The sequence below is a fragment of the Cheilinus undulatus genome, linkage group 17 (genome assembly GCF_018320785.1).
Source record: "Cheilinus undulatus linkage group 17, ASM1832078v1, whole genome shotgun sequence".
Taxonomy (NCBI): domain Eukaryota; kingdom Metazoa; phylum Chordata; class Actinopteri; order Labriformes; family Labridae; genus Cheilinus; species Cheilinus undulatus.
Window position 1 is genome coordinate 39,482,135 of NC_054881.1, and position 22,596 is coordinate 39,504,730.

General features: G+C 40.3%; 1 protein-coding gene across 3 annotated transcripts in view; it reads right to left on the bottom strand.

Annotated features, from left to right (window-relative positions):
• LOC121524856 (netrin-G2) overlaps positions 1 to 22,596 on the bottom strand; it is a 144,735-nt gene that overhangs the window by 112,073 nt on the left and 10,066 nt on the right. For all 3 annotated transcript variants that reach the window (XM_041810388.1, XM_041810389.1, XM_041810387.1), the window contains exon 3: positions 2,481 to 3,124. In XM_041810388.1, coding sequence (XP_041666322.1) covers positions 2,481 to 3,124 — 644 coding nt within the window. The remainder of the gene's footprint in view (positions 1 to 2,480; positions 3,125 to 22,596) is intronic.

Genomic DNA, 22,596 nt, shown 5'->3' on the forward strand with positions numbered 1-22,596 from the left:
AACGCCCCTCAGATCAGAGTGTGAGTGCACCCATGTCACATCAGAGGGTGTTTGTTTTTCACCACCAGGTCTCACTTTCTTTACTGAGCCGCATCATTTGAATTATTGGCCCAAAGTTGTTTATTCTGCTCGCGTTTCTGCTCTCACTGTGAAGTGTCTGGAGTCATACGACCAAAATATCAAACATGCCAGAAATCCTTCCAACCAGGCGAGAGCAGGTCGTCGGGTCGTAGTCGGGCTGTACACAGCACGACAAACGACCCCTGGTCTGGCTACAAGTTGCCTGACTTCAAAGTGAGTCGTGCAGGTCAAAATTCATGGCTGAATTGGAGGAAAATTGCACAGTGTACACAGGGGCCTCTTCTTTACACCATAGAACACTGATCATCAACTGGCGGCCCAGGGGCCACATCAGGTCCCCCAAAGCTTCCTGTCCGGCCCCCGAAAGATCATTAAGTTCAGAAAAGAAGATTTTAAGAGTATTCTTTTGCTTTAAATTTCTGCAGCTGTTAAATCCATCCCACAAACAATTAACACTGAAATAGTTTTAGAATGATTCAACATTTGATCAGTTTTTACAGAAATTCACTGTCAAAATTAGTTGATATCTGAAAAATGGGCAAAAGGTATCAAAAATTGGTTACAAATGACAAAAAATAGTGTAAGAAAGTGAAGAAAAGGGGTTAAAAAGTGGCAAAAATTGATAAAAGAGTGGCATAAAGGGGATAAAATGTACAGAAAAAGTGGTTTAAAGGGGGTTCAAATGTTTCAAAAATTGGGTTAAAGAGGCAAAAAAGCATCAACAATGGGTTAAAAGTGGGAAAAATGGTTTTAAAGTTGCAAAAATTGTTGAAGAAAATGTAATAAAAGGGGTTAAAAAGTGGCAAAAAATGGATAAAAGAGTGGCATAAAGGGTATAAAACATGCAGAAAAAACTGGTTTAAAAGGGGTTAAAACCTTTCAAATTTGGGTTAATGAGGCAAAAAGGGGCAAAAATGATCAACAATGGGTTAAAAGTGGGAAAACATGGTTTTAAAGTTTCAAAAATTGTGGAAAAAAATGGGGTTAAAAGGGGTTAAAAAAAAAAAAGTGGTAAAAAAAATAGAAGAAAAGTGGCAAAAATGGATAAAAGAGTGGCACAAAGGGGATTAAACATGCAGGAAAAGTGGTTTAAAAGGGTTAAAATCATGCAAAAATTGGGTTAAAGAGGCAAAAAGTATCAAAAAGGGGTTAAAAGTGTCAAAATTGGTTAATTTTGGTGCTAAATGACATTAGGGAGGGCCCATTCTCTTGGATTTTCAGGGTCCGGCCAATCCTGTCAGGCCTGTCTCCTTGTGTCCTGCTGCATTCTAGAGAATAGGGATAGATCTCACTGGTAATGACTAAAAATGTCCTGTAGGAAAATACAAATACTACTGCAATAATATTTCAATCAGACCAAAATGTTCATTTAATTTTTGTGTATTTGAAAGTCCGGCCCCCAGAGTTTCTGTTGAGACTAAATCTGGCCCCCGTGCAAATGTACTTGATGAACCCTGCCATAGAAGGTAATGGGAGAGGAGGCTTCAGGGCTTGGCCTGTTAAAATTTAGTATTAATTCAGCTCCTTCTCTACGTTCAACCAAAATGTAAAATTATCTGTTGAGTCACCTTTGTTGTCTTAGAAAAAAACAGCTAAGAGCCGAGCTCATTTATAGTCGTCGGCCCTGAAAGATCTTCTAAACGTACATCTTGTTGTTGACTTGAACAACATCTTAGTGTTTGTCAAAGTAAGCATTAATGCGCTAGCTACTGTAGTCATGCAGAGCGCTCGGGTTTCATCTGCTGATGTTAACAAATATCCTAATTCTGCTGTGGGGTGGCTCGAACTCTGTTTGACTCTAAAGAGATCTAAAGCTCTGAAAAGTGACACTTGGAAACTCTAAATAGCTACTTCCTGCTGAGCACAGTCCCTGTTTAAAGCCTTTAGCTTCTGTACCAAAATAAGCCTTAAATGAGGGGAATTTTACATTACTGAGGCTCAGGAGTTTTGTTGGTTTTTAACAGCGTCTTTGAATCGCGCATCAGATAGAAATCTGTAGGTTTATTGCATGTCAGACTGCGAGAGATTGGTCGAGTAGAGAGATCAGAGGCATGTCATCAGCTCACAGCATCCATCTGTGCTGCTTCTGTGTTTTAAACTGCAGCCAAACAGTCAAAGCTGCTTCAGCTCCGCAGAATTTTCTTCTTTGCTGGAGTTAGACTCAAATCTTCTTTCAAATGTCTTGCAGTTTCTGTGTGTTATATCCAAACAGCGAGCGTTTTTTCTAGTACTCTTACGGGTTGGTTTGTGGATGTTTGTTGTAGAGGCGTTAAAAAGAGAATCTGGTTTAAAACTTCTTAAACTGTGCTTCTGTTTATGAAAAAAGAATTCCCCTAAAGTGAGTTTTATTTGACTCCTTTGCCAGTCTTATGAGTAACGTAGAGAACTCTTGCACTCACCTGGCAGGTACCTCGATGTTGGAGATGGCATAGAAGTACTTGAGCAGGTTGTCTCTCTGGACGTAGGTGCCTCCGAGGGCGGGCCTGAGAAGCCTCAACCTAAGGTTGGTGAAGGTGAAGAAGTCCCTCAATCCCTTCATACTTTCCATGCGAGTGTACAAGTTGTCCATGTTCTGTAGCCGCTGTCCTGCAAACACAGCAAAGCGCGCCCGCACCTCGAACTTCACGTTCTTTTCATTCTTGGAGCCGACCCAACGCGAGTACTGCTCGGTGCAGATGACCCGCGTGATGTTAGCGGGCGAGAGGTCGCGCACACGCTTCGGAGGCAAGTTGAAGGCGTCTATGCAGTCGTCGGCATAGTACTGGTAGGGCTGCCAAGAGCGTCCGTGGTCCATGGACTTATCCATGATCATGATAGTGGGCCGGCCGTACTCAAACGTGATCTGGATGTCATCCGTGAGCTCCAGACTTTTGTTCCAGGACAAGGTGATGTTGGCCAGCAGGGGCTCCGGGTGGCGTCTCCATGTGACCGTCTGCCAGTAGGTGAGGAGGCCGTTTCGTTCACGGTCCTGCATCAGCTGAGGAGGGTGGGCCAAGTCTGGATTAGAGGCATCGCACTCGTCACTGCAGAGGTATGGGTTCTCCTGAAAGAGGGATAACAACGGCATACAAACACATCAGTCAGGGGTTCAGAGAGGGTGTCAGTGATTTCTGTTTTAAAACAACAATCAAATATCAAACAAACAGAGACAATTTAAAGCAATTTGACAAAAAATATGCAGTTTGGCATTAACAAGCAGAAGACCCTCTCTGCTTTTACCTTCTCTTGTTGGGAATCAGTAGCCTCAGAAAAGGATTATTGAAAATAATGGATAAGAAAATGTGATTGTGGTATAAAGAGACCTGTGTCTGGAAGGTCTCGTCACTGGTTATTCAGTATTCCTGGCTACCATTACACCACGAAGACAAAAGAACGCCCCAAGCAACTGAGTGAAAAGGTTATTGAAAAGTAAAAGTCAGAGAATGGAGTTCAGTTAAATCTATCATGAAGAAATAAAGGAACATGTCACATGTGTAAATCTGCCTAGATCAGGCTGTCCTCACAAACTGAGTGAGCGTGCAAGAAGGAGACTACGGAGAGAGACCACCAAGACCCCTATGACTACTCTGAAGGAGTTCCAAGCTTCAGCAGCTGAGATGGGAGAGACTCTGCAGACAACAACCGTTGGCTGGGTTCTTCACCAGTGAAAGCTTTATGAAAGAGTGGCAAAGAGAAAACTCAGATTCAATCTGGACTAGAGTTCTCCAAATGGCATGTGGGAGACTCCATGGTCAAGTGGGAGAAAGTTCTCTGGTCTGATGGCCAAAATAGTGCTTTTTGGCCATCAGACAAGATGCCAAACACTGCACATCCACACTCTGAAGCATGGTGGCAGCATCATGCTGTGGGGATGCTTCTCAGCAGCCTGCCCTGGAAGGCTTGTACAGGTAGAAAGCAAAATTAATGCGTAAAAATTAAGGAAAATCCTGGAGGATGATCTTATTTAGTCTGCAAGAGAAATACTGCTTGGGAAAAGATTTATTTTACCAGCAAGACAGTGAGCCGAAGCATACAGAGAAAGCCGGCAACAAGGTGGCCGAGTCAAAGCACAGACCTCAATCCAAAAGAGAATTTGTGGCTGTTCTTGACAGGGGCTGTTCACACCTGATCCTGGTGTAACCTGACAGAGCTTGAGCAGTTTTGCAAAGAAAATTGGAGTAAAATTGCAGCGTCCAGATGTGCAAGCCTGACTGAAGGGGGTGAATATTTATGGAGTCAATTATTTTTCATTACACATTTTTGTCAAATTGATGTTACTTTGTAGAAATCTGTTTTCAGTTTGACATTAAAGAGGTTTATTTGTATTTTTTTCTGGTAAAAAGCCAAATTATATTGACCATAACTAATTAATGAAATCAATAAAACATTCATTAGGCACTGCACAACATGAGCCAGATGCAATCAAAGCCAGATTTGTTCTTTGGTATTTTCTAGTCGAATTTGAAGATTTAGTAAAGACTCTAGAGTCTGTTTGGATCACTGATGGCTCTGTAGTCAGGGTAGATAAAATAAGGGTGCAGCATTAAAGGGGACAGCATAGGGCAGTAATTCCAGTGACTAATCAGCAACATCAGGCTAGTTTTTTCTCATAAAGCTATAGCAGACATTAAACTTTTATAACTTTTGGTTGATGGTGCAGAGCTGCAGTTTGGGTTTGTTTAGGAACGTCACCAAAACAACTTGGTTCGGGTTAGGTAAGAGATCTTGATTTGTCTGTTCACATGTTAGTTATGTAACTTTAGGGCTGAATCCCAGCTCTCCCCTTAACCCTCCATCTTAACCCTCAGTCTCAAAATGCACGTTCCCGTGAAGTGTGAGGGCTCTCCCGAGAGTTGAGGGGCGAGTTTGAGGGCTTTATCTCCCTCAGTTTTCAGATGTTCCTGGAGCTCCCTTGGTATTGAAGGTTATCACTCAAAGAAAGATAGCGGCGAATGCGGTGAAGAGTCACAAATGTAATTTTCTTTGTCAATAGAGAGATAAAAATTAAGAAAAACTACTCCAATAGCTTAGGTAATGTTATTTTATGGATTATTTGCCTTTTTGTAGCGTAATATTTACTTTAATCTTTACGATCATAAGCCGGTAACCGTGCCGTCGCTGACAAGCCTGCGAGTTACAACTGGTGTTTGGCGTTAGCTAATGGCCGTGTTATACGGTGACTTTCAGCTGAATATGCCTGTGGTTGTGGTGTTTATACATTTGGTTGAATATTAACATGTTCTTGTTTTTCCTCTTCCTCTGAATCAACACACTACGCAGTTTTGGCACTTTACTGCCCTCTACAGTCTGAAATTGTAACTGCTATTAAGGGGTGTCCCATTTCTAAGTCACCAGATGACCCTTCCACTTGGTTTTGAGGGGCGAGTTAAGACTGACGGTTGAGCTTGAGGGTAAGATTGAGGGTTAAGGGGAGAATTGGGATTCAGCCTAACATACACCATGTAACTACCCTACTGTATATGGCATGACTTTAGTTACATAACTAATGCACATTAAGGGAGACAACTTCATAGTGACGTATGGGAAATGATTCCTGGTTTCCTGTGTGAAAGTCCACTGACCTCTACAACAGGAGGATTTCATCTCTGCATTCTTTATCAACTGGATTTGATGTCAGATCACAACAACAAACTCCCGGACATAGTCTGGGAAGAGTTTAATCCTTAGAGGGTCACATTGTCATATCCTGACCTATGAATGGCCGAGCTGCTCTTAGAGATGAGAATGAATTGTCCCAGAACTCCACACAGCATTAGCTTGCACAAGGTTACCTGCTAGTGGGGATTTTAATAAAACCAATGTTAAATAAACATAAAAGAACTGATATAATCAATGTGTTCCACTCAGACACAGCCTCAGGCTCGGTTTAAAAAGCAACCCTAATGACCTTATTTTTCAGTTTATAATGTGCTTCAGTGTTGCATAGCTTCCTGAAAATTGCAATTAATCACATTTCTACTACACAGTGAACACAGGGCCTTTTGGGGACCCTGTGGCATTTGGTTAATCAGCCCCACAAGAACGACACCCCCTGTGGACAAAACAATCTTTGCTGATTTTCTTCATTCCATATTCAAGCACAGTTTTAAACTGAAACATTTCATCCTGCTTTCTTGTTTAGGTTTAGGTTTATTTATTTATTTAGCAAGGAGGGAACAAAGCCCAATGGGCTGTTACAAGACTTCCAACCCTTTCAATAATCACAAACAGTTCATATTTATTAGGCTAACAAACAAACTTTGAAAAAATAAGTAGATGAAGTACTAAAATGATCAATGTTAATGTAATCGCCGGAGGAAAAGTCATTAGGTGTAAGACCGCCTTAGGACGAGCCAAAAAAAGATGTTTGATTACTGAAACTGACTAAGAGTAGTTTAGTTCTTTGGACTTTTCATGGTCTAAGACTAGTCTATCGATCTATCAATCTGTCTATCTATCTATCTATTGATCTATCTATTGATCTATTGATCTATCGATCTATCTATCTATTGATCTATCTATCGATCTATTGATCTATCGATCTATCTATCTGTCTATCTATCTATTGAGCTATCTATTGATCTATTGATCTATTGATCTATCTATCGATCTATTGATCTATTGATCAATCTATCAATCTATCTATTGAGCTATCTATTGATCTATTGATCTATCGATCTATTGATCTATCAATCAATCAATCTATCTATCTATCTTTCTATCTATCTATTTATCTATCAATCTATCTATCTATCTATCTGTCTATCTATCTATCTATCTATCTATTGATCTATTGATCTATCTATCAATCAATCAATCTATCTATCTATCTATCTATCTATCTATCTATCTATCTATCTATCTATCTATCTATCTATCTATCTATCTATTGATCAATCTATCTATCCATCTATCAGTCTATCTATCGATCGATCGATCGATTTATCTATCAATCCATCTATAGACTGAGCCTTAAATCAAAAATAGCTGTCAGTGTTAACACTGCTGCAGGATGTGGTCAAACCTTTAACAGCAAAATCACACAATCATTGGTTGATTTCGACAACTCGGCCTGGGATGAATAATAATATAATAATAATAATGTTTATTTATGAAGTCAAAGTACCATCTTGAATGATCATCCCAGCCCGCCCTTGTTTCTTTTTATGTAATACTATATCAGTACAGATTAAAAAAGCATGACTAAACAAAAAAAAGAGTCTGTATTGTCTCCAGAAGAGCGGTTTATAAATGAGAAGTGCCTCCGACTCCCCTCTGAGGCCCTGAGAGAGACACAGCTCCAAAGTAAACTCGCCAAACAACACAACAGGAAGTGTGAAGGTCAAGAGGATCGTGCATCATCGCCGTCTTTGCATAGACAGCAGAGTGCTGCTGCACTTTTAACTCCTGAGAATTGATCCTCCTCTTCTAGCGATGCCAAGACTTTCAAAGCCGCGGCCCCTCTTTAGGACTCAGGAGTCAACGGGATTACTCCCCACCTCTCCTTATACCTGCAATAATAAACGCCTTTCACGCTTCTCCTCTTCCTTTTTAACCAAGAAAACAAATTAAGTCTGCTCGTTCTGAGTCCTTCATTTCCATGCTGGGGAAAAATGTCAGGTCCTGCCCTTCCATTGACCTAAATCCAGTTTGCACAGCCATCCTCCAAACTTCTGATAAGTTTCTCAGCCTCCCAGAATCCTTAATTCCTCATCCGTCCGCTCATCACATGGAGACATTTGCAGATATTTGAGCTAAATTGACGTAGCTTACTGTTATAATCTAGTTGTCTGACATCTACATCACCACAGAAGTTCAATATTTGCACAGAAATCCCAGAGATCCTCTCAGTCATCTCTCATGGTGCTTAATTTGCAAAATGCAGCTGTAGCAGTGTTTAGATTGTATCACAATCAGACGGCTCAGCGCGCCCCCAGGATGTACTAATTAGCCTGATAAGGGCTTATTATTATCTTCTCTGATATTGAGTCGTTCATTATATCAAAAAGGGCTGGTTATTTGTTTAATTTGTCCCAGTATTCACTTTTAATGCACTGCCACCAGCTCCTTCCTTTGTAGCGTTACTCCAAACCCCCCTCATGTCACTCCGGCTATGAATGCATTTTATTTAGGAGAAGAAGTAGCTGCTGACGCCTGTGAAGTTTCCACTCCACTGTGTTTTCTACACTTGTAGTAACTGATTACTTTTTATAGCCGTGTTAAATCCTTCTTTTATTTATTGGGAATCCAATAGTCTGTCTCAATTTTACTGCATTCAGCCTAACAAGCTCTTGATAGAGTGCAGAGCAAGTCTTAAAATATCCTGCCTTTTTTCTTCCACCTCCACCTCCTCTTCCTCTCCTCCTTCCTCCTCTTTTATTATTCCTTTGCCGGCAAAGTTATTTCTCCGTCTAATTGTGGCGTTTGAGGATGTGACCGGCGCGGCGTGGTGAGGTAATACAAAAGTGTAGACAACAGCAGTGACTGGAGACGAAAAGAAGCCGATTTCAGTGATTGCTTTCTGAATATTTTTAGATGTTTGAATAATATATGAACAAAGAACGAATGACAAGAAGCAGCGAGAAGCAAAGTAGGTGAAGTTAGGACGCCGATCCCATCCCGAGTGGCATCAAACATGTTTGCTTGAGCAAAGCTCTGAAACTTTAACATTCGACCTGCATGTGACAACAAGAATAACAGGAGCTTGTTTGTGATTCAAACAGTTTTTATTAATTTAGCATTTCTACTGTATGTTTCAGCATAAAACAGATGTTTTATGTGTCTGGCTTTCTAAAGAACTGAGCTTTTCTTCATCAAACTTTGAAGAATTACACTAGACTATGCTCCAAACTTAAGAAACTTCTTTGCTTTAAGTGAACGCTGACACATTTTTACTCGCGCTCTCACTAAGACAGATTTTTAGTAAACTCCAGGAGCTCGCCTCATGGATGTATAGCTGCTTGCATACGTTGGCAAAACTTCTAATGTTTTCAGAAGTTTCGGGGTGAGCCATGATCGCAGAAAACTTCACCAAGACTTTTTAGTCTCAGTAAAATCTCAGCTTTGAGACAGTGTGAGCGTGCAGCAGGATGCATTCAAGGAAATTCACCACAAGCGAGGAAGAGTGATGGCATCTGCGTCACATGACTGATGCAATCTTCAAAGCTGCTTCAAACTATTTTGTTCTCATATGTGCTCAAGTTTCACGTGGCTTTGATTGCTCGGCCTAGTGCACAGGTGTCAAATTCAAGGCCCGGGGGCCAAATCCAGCCCATGGTGCAGTTATACCCGGCCCACCGGATCATATCATATTTTTATTATAACGGGCCCACCAGTATGAGGTCTGCAGATTTCCTCCGGTATAAAAATGTGAACTTAACCTTGATGATTTACAATATCCCCGATGAGTCATAAAAATTATGAAAACTAAAGAGTAGAAATAATTTGATTAAAAGTTAGGAATGTGGAAAAGAAATTTGTTTTCATTTCATATTTTCAGTGTTGTATCTCACAGTTATTACTCAAAGTTATGGTTTTAACTTTTTGTCTACTATTTTGACCTTTTAGAACAACAGTTTTAAGTTTTGAGTAAAAGTTTGATCTTTAAAACTCAGAATTTTTTAGTTTATCTCACATTTTGACCATTAAAACTCGTGATTTTGGATTTTGCCTAATATTTTGACCTTTACATCTCACAATTTTGACTTTTTCTCTTGTATTTTGACCTTTCAGATCAACAATTTTAAATTTTGAGCAATATTTTGACTTTTAAAACTTTTTAAACTACTTTTATCTTACATTTTGACATCCTCAACTCCTAACTTTGACTTTTATATCTTAATTTGACCTTTAAAACTAATGATTAAGAATCGTATTATTGTTTTGACCTTGAAAACTCATGATTTGCAATTTTATCTCATTTTTTGACTTTTAAAACACACAATTTTGAACTTTCACCTTCAAAAATTATGATATCAACTTTCTATCTCATATATTTGCCTTTTAAATACATTATTTTGACTTTAAATGCCATGTTTTTACCTTTTGAACCAATAAGTTTTATTTTTTTATCTCAGATTTTGAGCCTTTAGACTTCTCATATTGACTTTTTAAATATCAAAATCATTCATAATCAGTGCTAAGCTTTTCCCCCATAATTCATTTCTGGTGAAAACAATGTTGATAGTTTATGGTTAATATTGACCCTGTTAGGCCCTCAGGTTAGACCCAAAGACAGAACCTCTGCTGTGATTGAGTTTGACACCCCTGGCCTGGTGGATTTACCCTCTACCACAGTGGTTCCAAAACTTTTCCATGGAAATATTCACAGCCCCCTCTCCATCCTACTTGCAAGTGGGGGGTTGGCTATAACATTAAACTGCAAAATTTTAAGCAATGACAACAACCATCTCCCAAAACAGTGTTTTAAGTTTTATAACACTATGCTCGGCCAGCCAAAAGCGTCTGGTATCAGGGCCCAACTCCCTTTGATCTGCAGAGTCCCTTCCTACTTTCAAGAGAAATCTAAAGAGCTCTTTGGAGAACACTATGCCGGGGCTAGACTCTTCTCCGCTGTTGTCCCTGCTGGTAGAACGAGTTTCCCTAATACAGTTGGCTTGCACCGTCTCACCCTACCTCCGGGGGTTTCGCGCCCAGCTCTTTGTAAGTGGGACATAAGGTGAGACCGTAGAGAGTGAAGACACTAGAGCCCGACCGATATGGGATTTTTGGGGCCGATACCGAAACCGATATTGGGGGCTAAAAAAAGCCAATGTCCGATGTATCGGCTGATATATGAAATAAGAACATTGATATATACTGTACATGAACACAAATTCTTGTATTTATATTATCTCTGTTTATTTCACAAAGATGCAACTTAGACGACGTTAAAACGCTGTATACTTGTCTTTTATTAGATAATGGTGGACATGGGAATTAACCGTTGCATTTATCATTGTTTATTCTCGACTCCTGCATCTCTACTCCTCCAAGCAGTAGAGATCGAAAATGGATTAAAAATGGATAAAAAGACGCTTCTTATCGGATGTAACGCTGTGGATTTAATCTCCAAAGACCCCAAAAAGTCACCAAAGTTCCAGCCTCGCTACAACGGCGTCCTTTAGAGCTACGCAGACATCGATGGTGGCAAACGAACGGCAAAAAAGGAATAATTTTCTATGACTTAGGGTTCAAAAGTAAGTAAGAAACAGAGGGGTTTTAGACATGCATTGGTATCAGCCCCGATAATTAGCCCTAATAACGGGATGTACCATCATTTCAAGCACAGATTCTCCTGACATTGTTTTGATATTTTCCGTAGTGCATGCATGAAAACTGCTTTAAGCTCAGAGTAAGGAGCCAATCAGAGAAAAGGATTTCCTCACTTGTTAAACTTCCTCTGATCTTTTCAGTGATGCTTTTGTGTGATTAAAGTCGTACAGCTGCTTTGTAGTAAATCCAAGCATCAACCTTTATTGCTGTTAAAAACGAGACACAAAGCAGTTTCTTAAATGTTCACTTGGGGCTGTCTCCAAAAACCCACCTATTCACAGTCATAGATCCCTGTTTATTCAGCAGAAATAAACAGGACTACAGCCAGGTTAAATCCCTGCTTTTTGAAGTTATTTTTTACTTTTTTTTGCTGTACTGTTATGAAATTCATTTATGCATAATAATGATCACAATACACATAAAACTGGAATTATTTCTCATGCCATCACAATCTTTAATTGCTGCATCTCTAATGTATACCTCCTACAGAGACCCCTGAAGCTGTGTTCAATTCAAAGAGAAGAAGAAAGCCTCAAAAATGTAATAAAAGCGTTTCTTCCTTTAGTAGTAGATTCTTATCTCCAGCTTTCATATCTATCAGTGTGATAACACGCTTGATTAATGTTCCCTCATTGATGAAGTGTGGAGATCTCTGTTCCAAATTTACAATAAACTCCAGGAAATCCAGGCGGGCCAAAATGCAGAGTCATGCTAACTCTGGTACTGTTAAAGCTGTGCATAATCACATGCACACAGTTGATTTGCCTTGATTAACTCCTACTGAACCATTTTTACACAAACACCTCCAGCCAACTGGTGCTAGTAGTCTCACTGTCAGTGAAACAGGGATCACCTGAGTGCAGTGAATGTGTCTCAGTGATTGTGGTATAAAGACAACTGTGTCCGGAAGGTTCATCAGTATCCCTGGCTACCATTACACCATGAAGACAAAAGAACACTCCAAGCAAAAACATTTCCAAGGTACTGAATTCACCCGAGTTCAGTTAAATCTATCATGAAGAAATGGAAGGAGTATGCCACATGTGTAAATCCGCCTAGATCAGGAGACTAGTGAGAGAGGACACCAAGACACCTATGACTACTCTGAAGGAGTTTCAAGCTTCAGCAGCTGAGATGGGAGAGACTCTACAGACAACAACTGTTGGCTGGGTTCTTCACCAGACAGAGCTTTATAGGAGAGTGGCAAAGAGAAAGACACTGTTGAAGAAACTCAGATTCAGTCTGGACTAGAGTTCACCAAAAGGCATGTGGGAGACTCCATGGTCATTTGGAAGAAAGTTTTTCGGATGGATGAGACCAAATGGAGCTTTTCGACCATCAGATGAGATGTACCACACACTGACATCACCACAAACCAAGGTTATAATAGTTTCAGATTTTTCATTAGTTTTTATCTTATTTAGTTTTTAATCTTTTGCTGTAGATTTTAGTTTAGTTTTTTTTTGTTTTAGTGTTGGTTTTAGGTTTTTTTAGAAATATGACTCACCTGTCAAGGGCCAGACCCAAAAGGGCTCTTTACTCCTCATTTTCTTATTCCATTTTTACATTTGTATACAACTCAAGACCTAAAATTTACCATTATGTGAAGTCTTCTGCAATCAAATCAGGCCACTTTACTCTCTCCGGGCCTGGGTGTTCATGTCCGACAGTCTGCTGCTGCCAAAGACTAAAACTATGGAGATTTTATCTCTGATTTTACTTCATTCTAGTTAGTTTTGTCAGCACAGAATTTAGTTTTAGTTATTTTTTGTTTTTCTCATAAAGCTCAGTTTTTATAACCTTGCAAAGCAGATGGATACGCCCATTTCCTTGTTTCTCACTGGCGAATCCATCTTGCAAAGCTCCCATCTGAACCGTTTGGGCCCGAGGGGCAGTACTTTCAGGTGCGGCAGAGTCGTGACATAAATAAGCTGCAGCAAGAGCTGGTGCAGTTATGGAGGAAGAGATTAGCATGGATGCTGCTAAAGCACCAGTTTTATCAGAACTTGATGACATTTCTTTGTTAAAAGAAGAACAAAGAACAGCAGTGAGATGTAGAGATGTGACAGACAAAACGTTCATCCAATCACACTGAGTTTTTTTCGAAGCCTCTGCCTTTTCTGTAACGTTTCCTATTGAAGCTTTCCCAGATGGATGTGTGAAACAAGTTAACTAAAATTACTTTTACCTTTTAATTTTAGTTATTTAGTTAGTTTTAGTGAACTAAAATAACCTTACTACAAACACACCATCCCCACTGTCAAGCATGGTGGTGGCAGCATCATGCCGTGGGGATGCTTCTAAGCAGCAGAGCCTGTAAGGCTTGCAAAGGTACAGTGCTTAAAAAATGTAATAGACCACCTGTCATATTTGTCTCAGAGACCATCCAGCATCATGAAGTGCTTTAATGTGGACTCTTTCATTTTCAGTGAGCTCTCCAAGTTTTACCATTTTGAACAGGAATGAGGAATTTGCTTTGGGGGGCCTGATTCGGCCCTCGGGCCGCCAGTTGATGATCAGTGGTTTATGCAGTCACTTTAAATTGTATTGACCCTGACTAATTCTGCTTCTCTTTAATATTTTGACTCCATGAATTAACGCTGACCATCCTCTCTGCGTCCACCTCTCATGTTCGTAAAAGCTGACTGCAATGATTTTTGGGTGCAGTATCACTTCAAACAGCAGTTTCTTCTGTATGATCTTATCTCAAACGTGAAAGCAATACAGCACAATATCGATGTGCTGCACGAGCGCGGATCGTGTGTCACCGCTCCTTCAGACCTTCACTTTGTTTTGCACTTGTTTTGCCAAGAAGCTGCTTCCGCCGACAGCTCTGCCTTTTGAATAGAGTCATTGGACTGTACCGGGGGAAAGTGAGCAGTCAGTCAAACCCGCTCGAGTGGTCTAATAACAAAGGCAAAAGTTACAATCCTGCGAGGCCGACATTATAAATCATCTGATTTATGGTGACAACGCAGAGTGGGGGAAAAAGTCCAAACATAAGCAAACACTGAGGCGCTGCTGAGGATCACAATGCGTGTGAAGACACAGTATCTGCACGGTAAAAAAATACAAACTGCAGATAATCCATCTCTTTCCTCGATGGAACAACACAGTAGCATTGTCCTCTATCTGATAACCCAATTATCTCCCTTGCACTGGCTCAGATAGAGATCACTGTCAGCACAAACACACTTAGGATGATAATCTACAATACTCATAAGCGACTGCAACCGGAAAGCATGATTAGAATTAGATCGAGGAGGTTGTAGTGAAAGTCAGAGGCTACTTTTAGTCTGCTTTTGTGCACTCCATTAGTGCCTTTTTCTGACCTTAGCACAGACACACGTTGGCACACACGGGACTGGATTAGTGCGCTGTTGTTCCGGGAATGACCCTCGACTTACAAATCCTATTGAAAATGATCACACTGTCACACTGTCCCAGATACAACACAGACGTCACACAGGTCTGCTCCTGAAGTGTGGAGGTGTGGAGGTAAAGGAGCTGGACTGGCGCTTCGTTATGTCTTGTTGTCTCTTTGTTTGGTCTCTCTGAGAAGCCGGTCAGGATTAACTACAGTAGAGGTGATTTTCACTGTAACATAGACGATTATTATCCCCCCTGCGAGGTTCTTAGGGGTTATGTTTAAGCCCTTTGTGTGCCCTGTCCTCCTTATCCCAGTCCTGCCTCCACTCCGCCCCGGCCCAGTGTATGTATATCCACACTGCTCACTACACACTTGCACAAACACACACAGATCCCGGCCAACTGCTGCAGCAGGTGGCTCGCACTGCTAAGCCCCTCCAGCAATTATCCGCGCTGGGATCCTGTCTCCACGACAACAGCCGCCATGATTCCCCCATGTGATGAGTGACTTCCTTGTTTTCAGAGGCGGGATAACAATGTGGCACTCGTGTCCAAGTGCTGAAGTTAGTCAGCTAGGGCCAATTGATCTATCACTGAGCCCCTCCCACAAACAGCATCAGCCAATCGAATTCCATGCAGCCCAATAACACACTCAGACATTCGTCTTGCTGACCTCTACAGAAAAGCATCAGAAATTTGTATTTTCCTGCAGTTTTATCGAAATTAATCTAATTATTAGAAAATTAATTAACACTAAATTAGAAAATAATTAGAAAAAATGGTCAAATGATGGCACAAACCACTGATGTGCTATGGCGTGTTTCAACTTTGTCATGCTCAAAACTCGTAGGATCAAGAACTGGAGTGAGAAAGAATTCAAAGAGAGCCACACAGACCAGAACAAGCCTGGCAGAGGTAGTGAGAGAAAGATTTCAAAGACTGTGGAAAGAAAACTACTGAGAGATGTGTCTAAAGACCCCAGATCAACTGCCAAGACACTAGAGAAGGACTCAGCCAAGTCATGAACTGTAGTCAAGAAGACCATCACTAGATTCCTGCACAGGAAGGGACCAAGAAACAGACACCTTCAATCAAGATTGAAGTCTGCTAGGGCCACCTGGAGAAAGACTGAGGTTGAGCTACCCCTTTGATGGACCTGATGACGCAGCATTTTGAGTTGATGACGTTAAATAGCTGTGCTTCAGAGGAAGCATTTTTTCCGCCCACCAGAAAAAGAAGAAGCATTGTTTGGTTTAGCTGTCAATGCTGTTGTCCAGAGGTAATTCAAAGTTAGGTGCAGCGGTTGCTACCAATACACATCAATCTACGAACCACTGTGTGAGCAGGACCATTCTGAGCACAGCTCAGCATAAATCAGTATGGCATGGTTCAGATCGGCACAGCCTAGAGTTAAAGTGGAAAAGCCCCGTAAGATGTAGCCATTAGAAAGATGGCACTTTTCAGCTAATATAAAGCTGTTTGTTGCTTATTCCTTTGAGATTTCTGATTTCTTTCTGCCACATACCCTCTATTAACAAAGCCACAAAGCTAATGTAAGCTACATCTACGTAGCTCGCATAGTTGCTTTTGCTATTAAGCTTTAGCTTCATTTGCTGAAGCTCACGTTGCTAAAACTAACTTAGCTACATTGGTCTATGTAGCAACATTAACTGCATAGCTAGTGTAACTATGTTTACTTTAGCTGTAGCTCACTTTGCTACACTGTATCAAAAAGTAATGTTAACTACATAGCTAGTGTAGTTATATTATATTTGAATAAAGCTAATTTAGTTATATTGGCTAACATAGTAACATTAACTACATAGCTAGTGTAGCTATGTTAACCTTAGCTTAAGCTAACTTATTGACATTTGTTTACATAGTAATGTGAACAGCATAGCTAGTAAAGCTATGTTAATTTAAGCTTTAGCTACATTGGCTAACATAGTAACGCTGACTTTCTATTAAGTGTAGCTATGTTAACTTTAGCTAATGCTACCTTAGAAACATTGGCCCACATAGTAATATTAACTGCATAGTTAGTGTTGCTATGTTAAACTTAGCTAAAGATAACGTAGCTGCATTGGCTAACATAGTAACATTAACTTTGTAGCTAGTGTAGCTATGTCTACTTTAGCTATAAATCACTCAGCTACATTCGATCAAAAAGTAATGTTAACTACATAGCTAGTATAGTTATATTATCTTTGAATTAAGCTAATTTAGTTACATTGGATAACATAGTAACATTAACTACATAGCAAGTGCAGCTATGTCAACTCTAGCTATAGCTCTCCTAGCTACATTGGCTAACATAATAATGTTAACTGCATACTTTAGCAAAAGTTAACTTAGCTACATTGGCTAACATAGTAACGTAACTATGTATTTAGTGTAGCTATGTTAACTTTAGCTAAGCTAACTGAGCTACATTGGCTGACATAATAACTGCATAACTGCATATGTTAGCTGCATAAATAGCATAGTTATGCTATCTTTAGTTACAGCTAAGTTAGCTTTAGCTAAAGTTTACTTAAACATAGTTACCTTAACGAAGTATTTAGTGTAGCTATTTTAACTTTAGCTAACGCTAACTGAGCTACATTGGCTAACATAATTTTGTTGGCTGCATAAACAGTATAGTTATGCTATCTTTAGTTACAGCTAAGTTAGCTTTAGCTAAAGTTTACTTAAACATAGTAATGTTAACTATGTATTTACTGTAGCTATGTTAACTTTAACTAAAGCTAACAAAAGTGAGATACTGTTTGTGTATCTACTTCTTAAATGGCTCTATGCATAATTTAGCCCTGATTAGACCTCTGAGCTTTTCTCTGTTTTATTAATAAATGTTTCTCAGTCTCTACTTTTAGTATTGTGGTTATTTCGTAAATGTCACTGCCAGACTTCATGAAAAAAGTCAAAATGAAAATAACAGGGGTTGAGTTGTTCCGGCAAATAAGGGAGAGAGAAACGGTCTGTGAGAGTGGGTGTCTGACGTCTCCGGTCTGCAGCCTGACTATTTTGTTGACCTGGACAGCGTGTTGAATCTTGACTCTCACCCCCTGAAAAAACTATCTTGACCTTTTTTAGCATTTCATTCAGAAAACCCTGCTGAAATTGTGCTTTTGTAACACTTTCTTCTCTCCTCTGTGACAGTTTCTGTCACCCACTAAACATCCTCCACCTGCCTCTCTGTTTTATTTCTCCTCCACTTCTAGAAGTTTCTAAGTTATATTGCTAGCAGGGGGAATAAAGGGAGGGACACACACTCAGAGAACACAATTTATTTTGTTTGGAAGAAACATCAAATGAAATGACCCTCCCATTAAAAAGGCCACCGAGGGGACAAGAAAGGGATATTGCTTTTTCACTTATGACGTTAATCTTTTATTTCATCCCAGGTTTTCCCATCATATGGAGGATTCTTGTTACCCCGAGTGAAGATTGTGTGTCTTTGTGTGTGTGTTTAAAGTGGAGCGCATGTAAGGAAGTCATATACCTGCTGTTTGCTTTAATTACCTGAAGCGGCGATTATTCGCCGGCTGTGAAATGTCTCGCCGAGGCACCAAAAAGCAGTCGGAGAAGTGTAAATGTGTCTTCGTTGTGTGTTTGCGTGGGTGGGTGTTGTTTATGTCTGAGTGTGTGCGTGAGAGCTAAAAGTAAATGTTGACTGTAGGCATGTGTGATTGGCTGGAGGAGGAGGAGAGAGGAAGACGAGGGACATAGAGGGGACAGCATGCTGGTCTGTCTAACTCACCGTGTGACCACGAGGAGTTAAAAGAGTTTCAAAATCAGGTAATAAATACGGCAGATACAGAGCAAATATCCGGGACAGTCACTGGGCTTTTTTTTAAGCAGTGATGAGGTGAATTCAGGTAAAAGCTATTATCTTTTATGGATGTCTGTTATTAAATCTAAACCAATCACAGAGGAGGAGATGTAGATAAAGAGGGGCAGACACGCTGGAAACATCGTTTTAAGCTTTTAGACAACATTGCATTAGCTATCTTTATAAAACCTGATATGTTGTTTATGTCTAAAAGGAAAAAGTCCACTGATGGCTTCACTGTGTTTGAGCACAGAACCAATCAATTCTTTCATCTTTCTATTTGAACCTTGCACTACGTTTCTCATGATGCAACAACACAGTCCATTTTTCGATTGCAGACTCAAGCCCAGTCCTAATGCACCCCTTGCTCCTACCATTTAGCCCTGCATCAACTTTTTGCATGTTCACATTTATGCACAAGGTGAGGTGTGAAGGCTACAAACAGAAGCAACCCAAAACTGTCTGCACTGAGGAGAGGCTTCCATCCAGCCACTCCTCCATAAAGCCCAGATCAGTGGAGGGCTTCAGTGATGGTTGTCCTTCTGGATCTTTGTCCCATCTCCACACAGGATCAGCTCAGTCAGAGTGACCATCAGGCTCTTGGTCACCTCTCCTACTAAGGCCCTTCTACCCCAATTGCTCAGTTTTGGATCGTCGTCTAGCTCTTGAAGTGTCCTGCTTGTGCCAAACTTCCATTTTAGAATTCTGGAGGCCACTGTGCTCTTTGGAGCCGTTTGTCCCCAGATCTGTGATTTTGCTCTGATATTACTGTCAGCTCTGAGGCCTTTTATACTTTTCCAAATCATGTCCAATCAGTGTAGCTGACCACATTTGAAACTAGAAAAGCACTCTGAGAGCGCAGACCTCCGCCATTAGCCCTATCTCCCAATAGTGAAGAATCATTTAAAAACATTCCTGGATTCGTCCCCATGTGTCCCCTGCAATGGCATTCGCCTATTACTCCCTCCTCGGTGGGATGGACGCACGGTGAGACAAAGGATTGGCTTTGCTACGGGTGAACTGTCATGGTGGAAGCATTGCCTGCCGGTGCCAACAGTTGCACTGACAGTCTCACCCATGGAGTGGAAGCCATGGCAGAGGGTGAATATTCCTCTATTCCTCCCAGCATTGTGAGTATTCTCGCTACAATTAGCTGTCTTTCTCTCTGTTACGCTCTGACTCATCACCTCGACCGGGCGTGCGTCTTCCAAACTCTATAAACTCCAAAACTTTAAATAGAAACACAAACAAATGCTGCTGGGATTGAAGTTACTCATGTCCATCTGGTGTAAAGTGGTAACAGCGCAAACATCAGCCATTAGCCCTATCTCCCAATAGTTCAGAATCCTTTAAAAAATTCCTGGATCCAGACAGTGATCTGGATCACTCCCAAAATCTAATCAGTTCTTCCTTATGCCATTTCTGACATTTCCTGAAAATTTCATCAAAATCCGTACACAGCTTTTTGAGTTATGTTGCTAAAAACCTAACAAACTAACTAACAAACCCTGCCGATCACATTACCTCCTTGGCGGAGGTAACAGCAGCAAGAGACACAACAGAGAGGGACATTTTAAGTTTAAGGAGTTAAATATTACTGTATTTATATATATTAACAGCTAAATTATTATACATGAACTATTTTAATTTACTCACATCTCTGAGATCTCAATTTGATGGTTAAGGGCGTAAAAACCTTTAAACTGTACCTTTACTGTTGGCATCTACAATAAAGAACAGCTGCTGTAGTGGATGCAGCATTATTATGACATGTTAATTACCCCAAATCAACATGATCGAGATATTTATCGAATCATGAGGCTGTGGGAAACACCCGGCCCTAGTCTACATCTATAATGTGTAAGGGTTTTTGCCCTCCAGGCCTCTGAAAGCTATGAATGCACACTCTGAAACGTCTCTGCTGCACATAATTCAACAGTATGTTTCATTTATATACCCAGACATGGCCTGCCTTACTCTGTCTGTAATTAGCTTTAACTTGTTACCTGTGTAGGTTGGTTAGGTAAGACTACAGGGTAAGCCAATCAGAGGTGTCATGGGGCGGGTCATACTGAGCCAGCCTCTGGGATATCTGGCGTTGCATTGGAGCTTGCTTTTCCTCTTCATAAGTCAAATAGTGGAAGTTGAACATCAATGTGCAAATACAAAAGGCCTTTTTCTTTCTGAAACACAAGCTGTTCATCCTATGCTGAATAAAAAATGAAGGTATAATTAAGAGTATACCGGTTCTGAAGGCAGCTCTACACCGCTGCAGCTTTCTCACAAAATGCTGCAGCACACCAGACCAGATGTCGCTGGTGAAGTTATTAGTTTCCTCTCCAACACATATTGCTAAAGGAATATTCTCTTTATTTGAACTTTTGTGTTATATTTATAGATTTTGGTCCTGTTTAAAAATACTTTTATTCACCACTTGCATTGTTTCGATCTTAAGGAAATATGGCTTCCAGGAAGAGCAATGTCAATCAGGGCGCTGAGTGTGTCTCACAGATTTCCAGAAAGTTTTAAATCAATACAAATCAAATCCAGCGCTCGTCTTTGAGTCTGACTGAAAGCAAACACAGAAAGTATCCCCACAGATATCCGCGCTGAGAATATTTCCATGAGTTCAAGTTTTTGGGGAAGTTGTTTGAGACTCCTTGCCTCAGTTTAGGATTATTCATTTTTTACAGTCCGAACTCTTACAGCAACCTTCATTGAACGATTGAGAGTCTCCTCCAGCTTTCCAAACATTTCAAATCAACAGAAATCATCTCTGGTACTTCTCCGCAGTATTTCCATGGGACTTCTTCCTGCCTGAATATTTGAGTTGGATTCTGTTGCGCTGAAATGTTTGGAAAGCTTTGAAGACAGTTGGAAAGCAAAGAGACTCCTCATCCTCGTCTCTGTCTCAAATCTCTCTGATGGAGTGAGAGAGGAGTTTTAACCCTGAACTGAATTCAGGAGGGACACAAATGTGATAATAGCGACCAGCTAAATTGGGGTCAAAATCAATCATCAAAAAGTAGCTTGATCGGAGATTGATTGCTTCTGTCTTTTCCCACAAAACCTTGGCAAACCCCCATACTATCTATTAAAGGTGATAAAAGTGTTCATTATTCCCTGTTTACATTTCTCTTTAGTATTGTTTAACTGGGAGTCAAGTTGATTAGAAAGAAATGGAGTTAATCTGAGATTGACTGTTTCTGTCTCCACCCACTAAACCCACATAAACCAGCATACCAGCTCTTAAAGTGACTTTAGAGTTATTTTTCCATTGTTGCATTGTTCTTAAATGTTTTTTTTTAATTGGGTGTCATAGTCATACAGAAGTTTAGTTAATCTAGGATCGATTGCTTTGGTCTGCACCCCAAAAAACCTTTTGTAAGCCTTTATGCAAGCTGAAAAACACCAAGAGTCTTTCCCTTTTTCCCCCTTTTCATTTATGTTATGAGAAAGGGCTTACTTAAGATCGACTGCTTTTGTCTGCACAGACAAAACCTCTACCACTTCCATGCAAGTTTTATCAATAGAGAAATGTTACAAAAGAGATAAATCTACCTTATTTATTCATTGTGTTATTCAAAATGTGAGTCAACCTGATTTATGACATGATAATGACTTGATCTGAGGTTGATTGCTTCTGTCTTCACCTACAAAACATTGGCAATCACCTGTACTATCTTTACAGGTGGCAAAAGTGTAAATTATGCCTTGTTCACGTGTTTCTTTAGTTTGATTTTACTGGGTGCAAAGTTATTTATAAGGAAATGGAGTTAATCTGAGATTGATTGCTTCTGTCTCCATATACAAACCCATAAAAACCAACATACTAGCTCTTCATGTGACGAACGGCTCATTTTCCATTGTTGCCTTGTTACCTCCACCAAGGAGGTTATGTGATCGGTGGGTTTGTCAGTTTGTGTGTTCGTTTGTTAGCAACATAACTCAAAAAGTCATGGACGGATTTTGATGAAATTTCAGGAAATGTCAGAAATGGCATAAGGAAGTACTGATAAGATTTTGGGAGTGATCCTGATCGCTGTCCAGAATCAGGAATT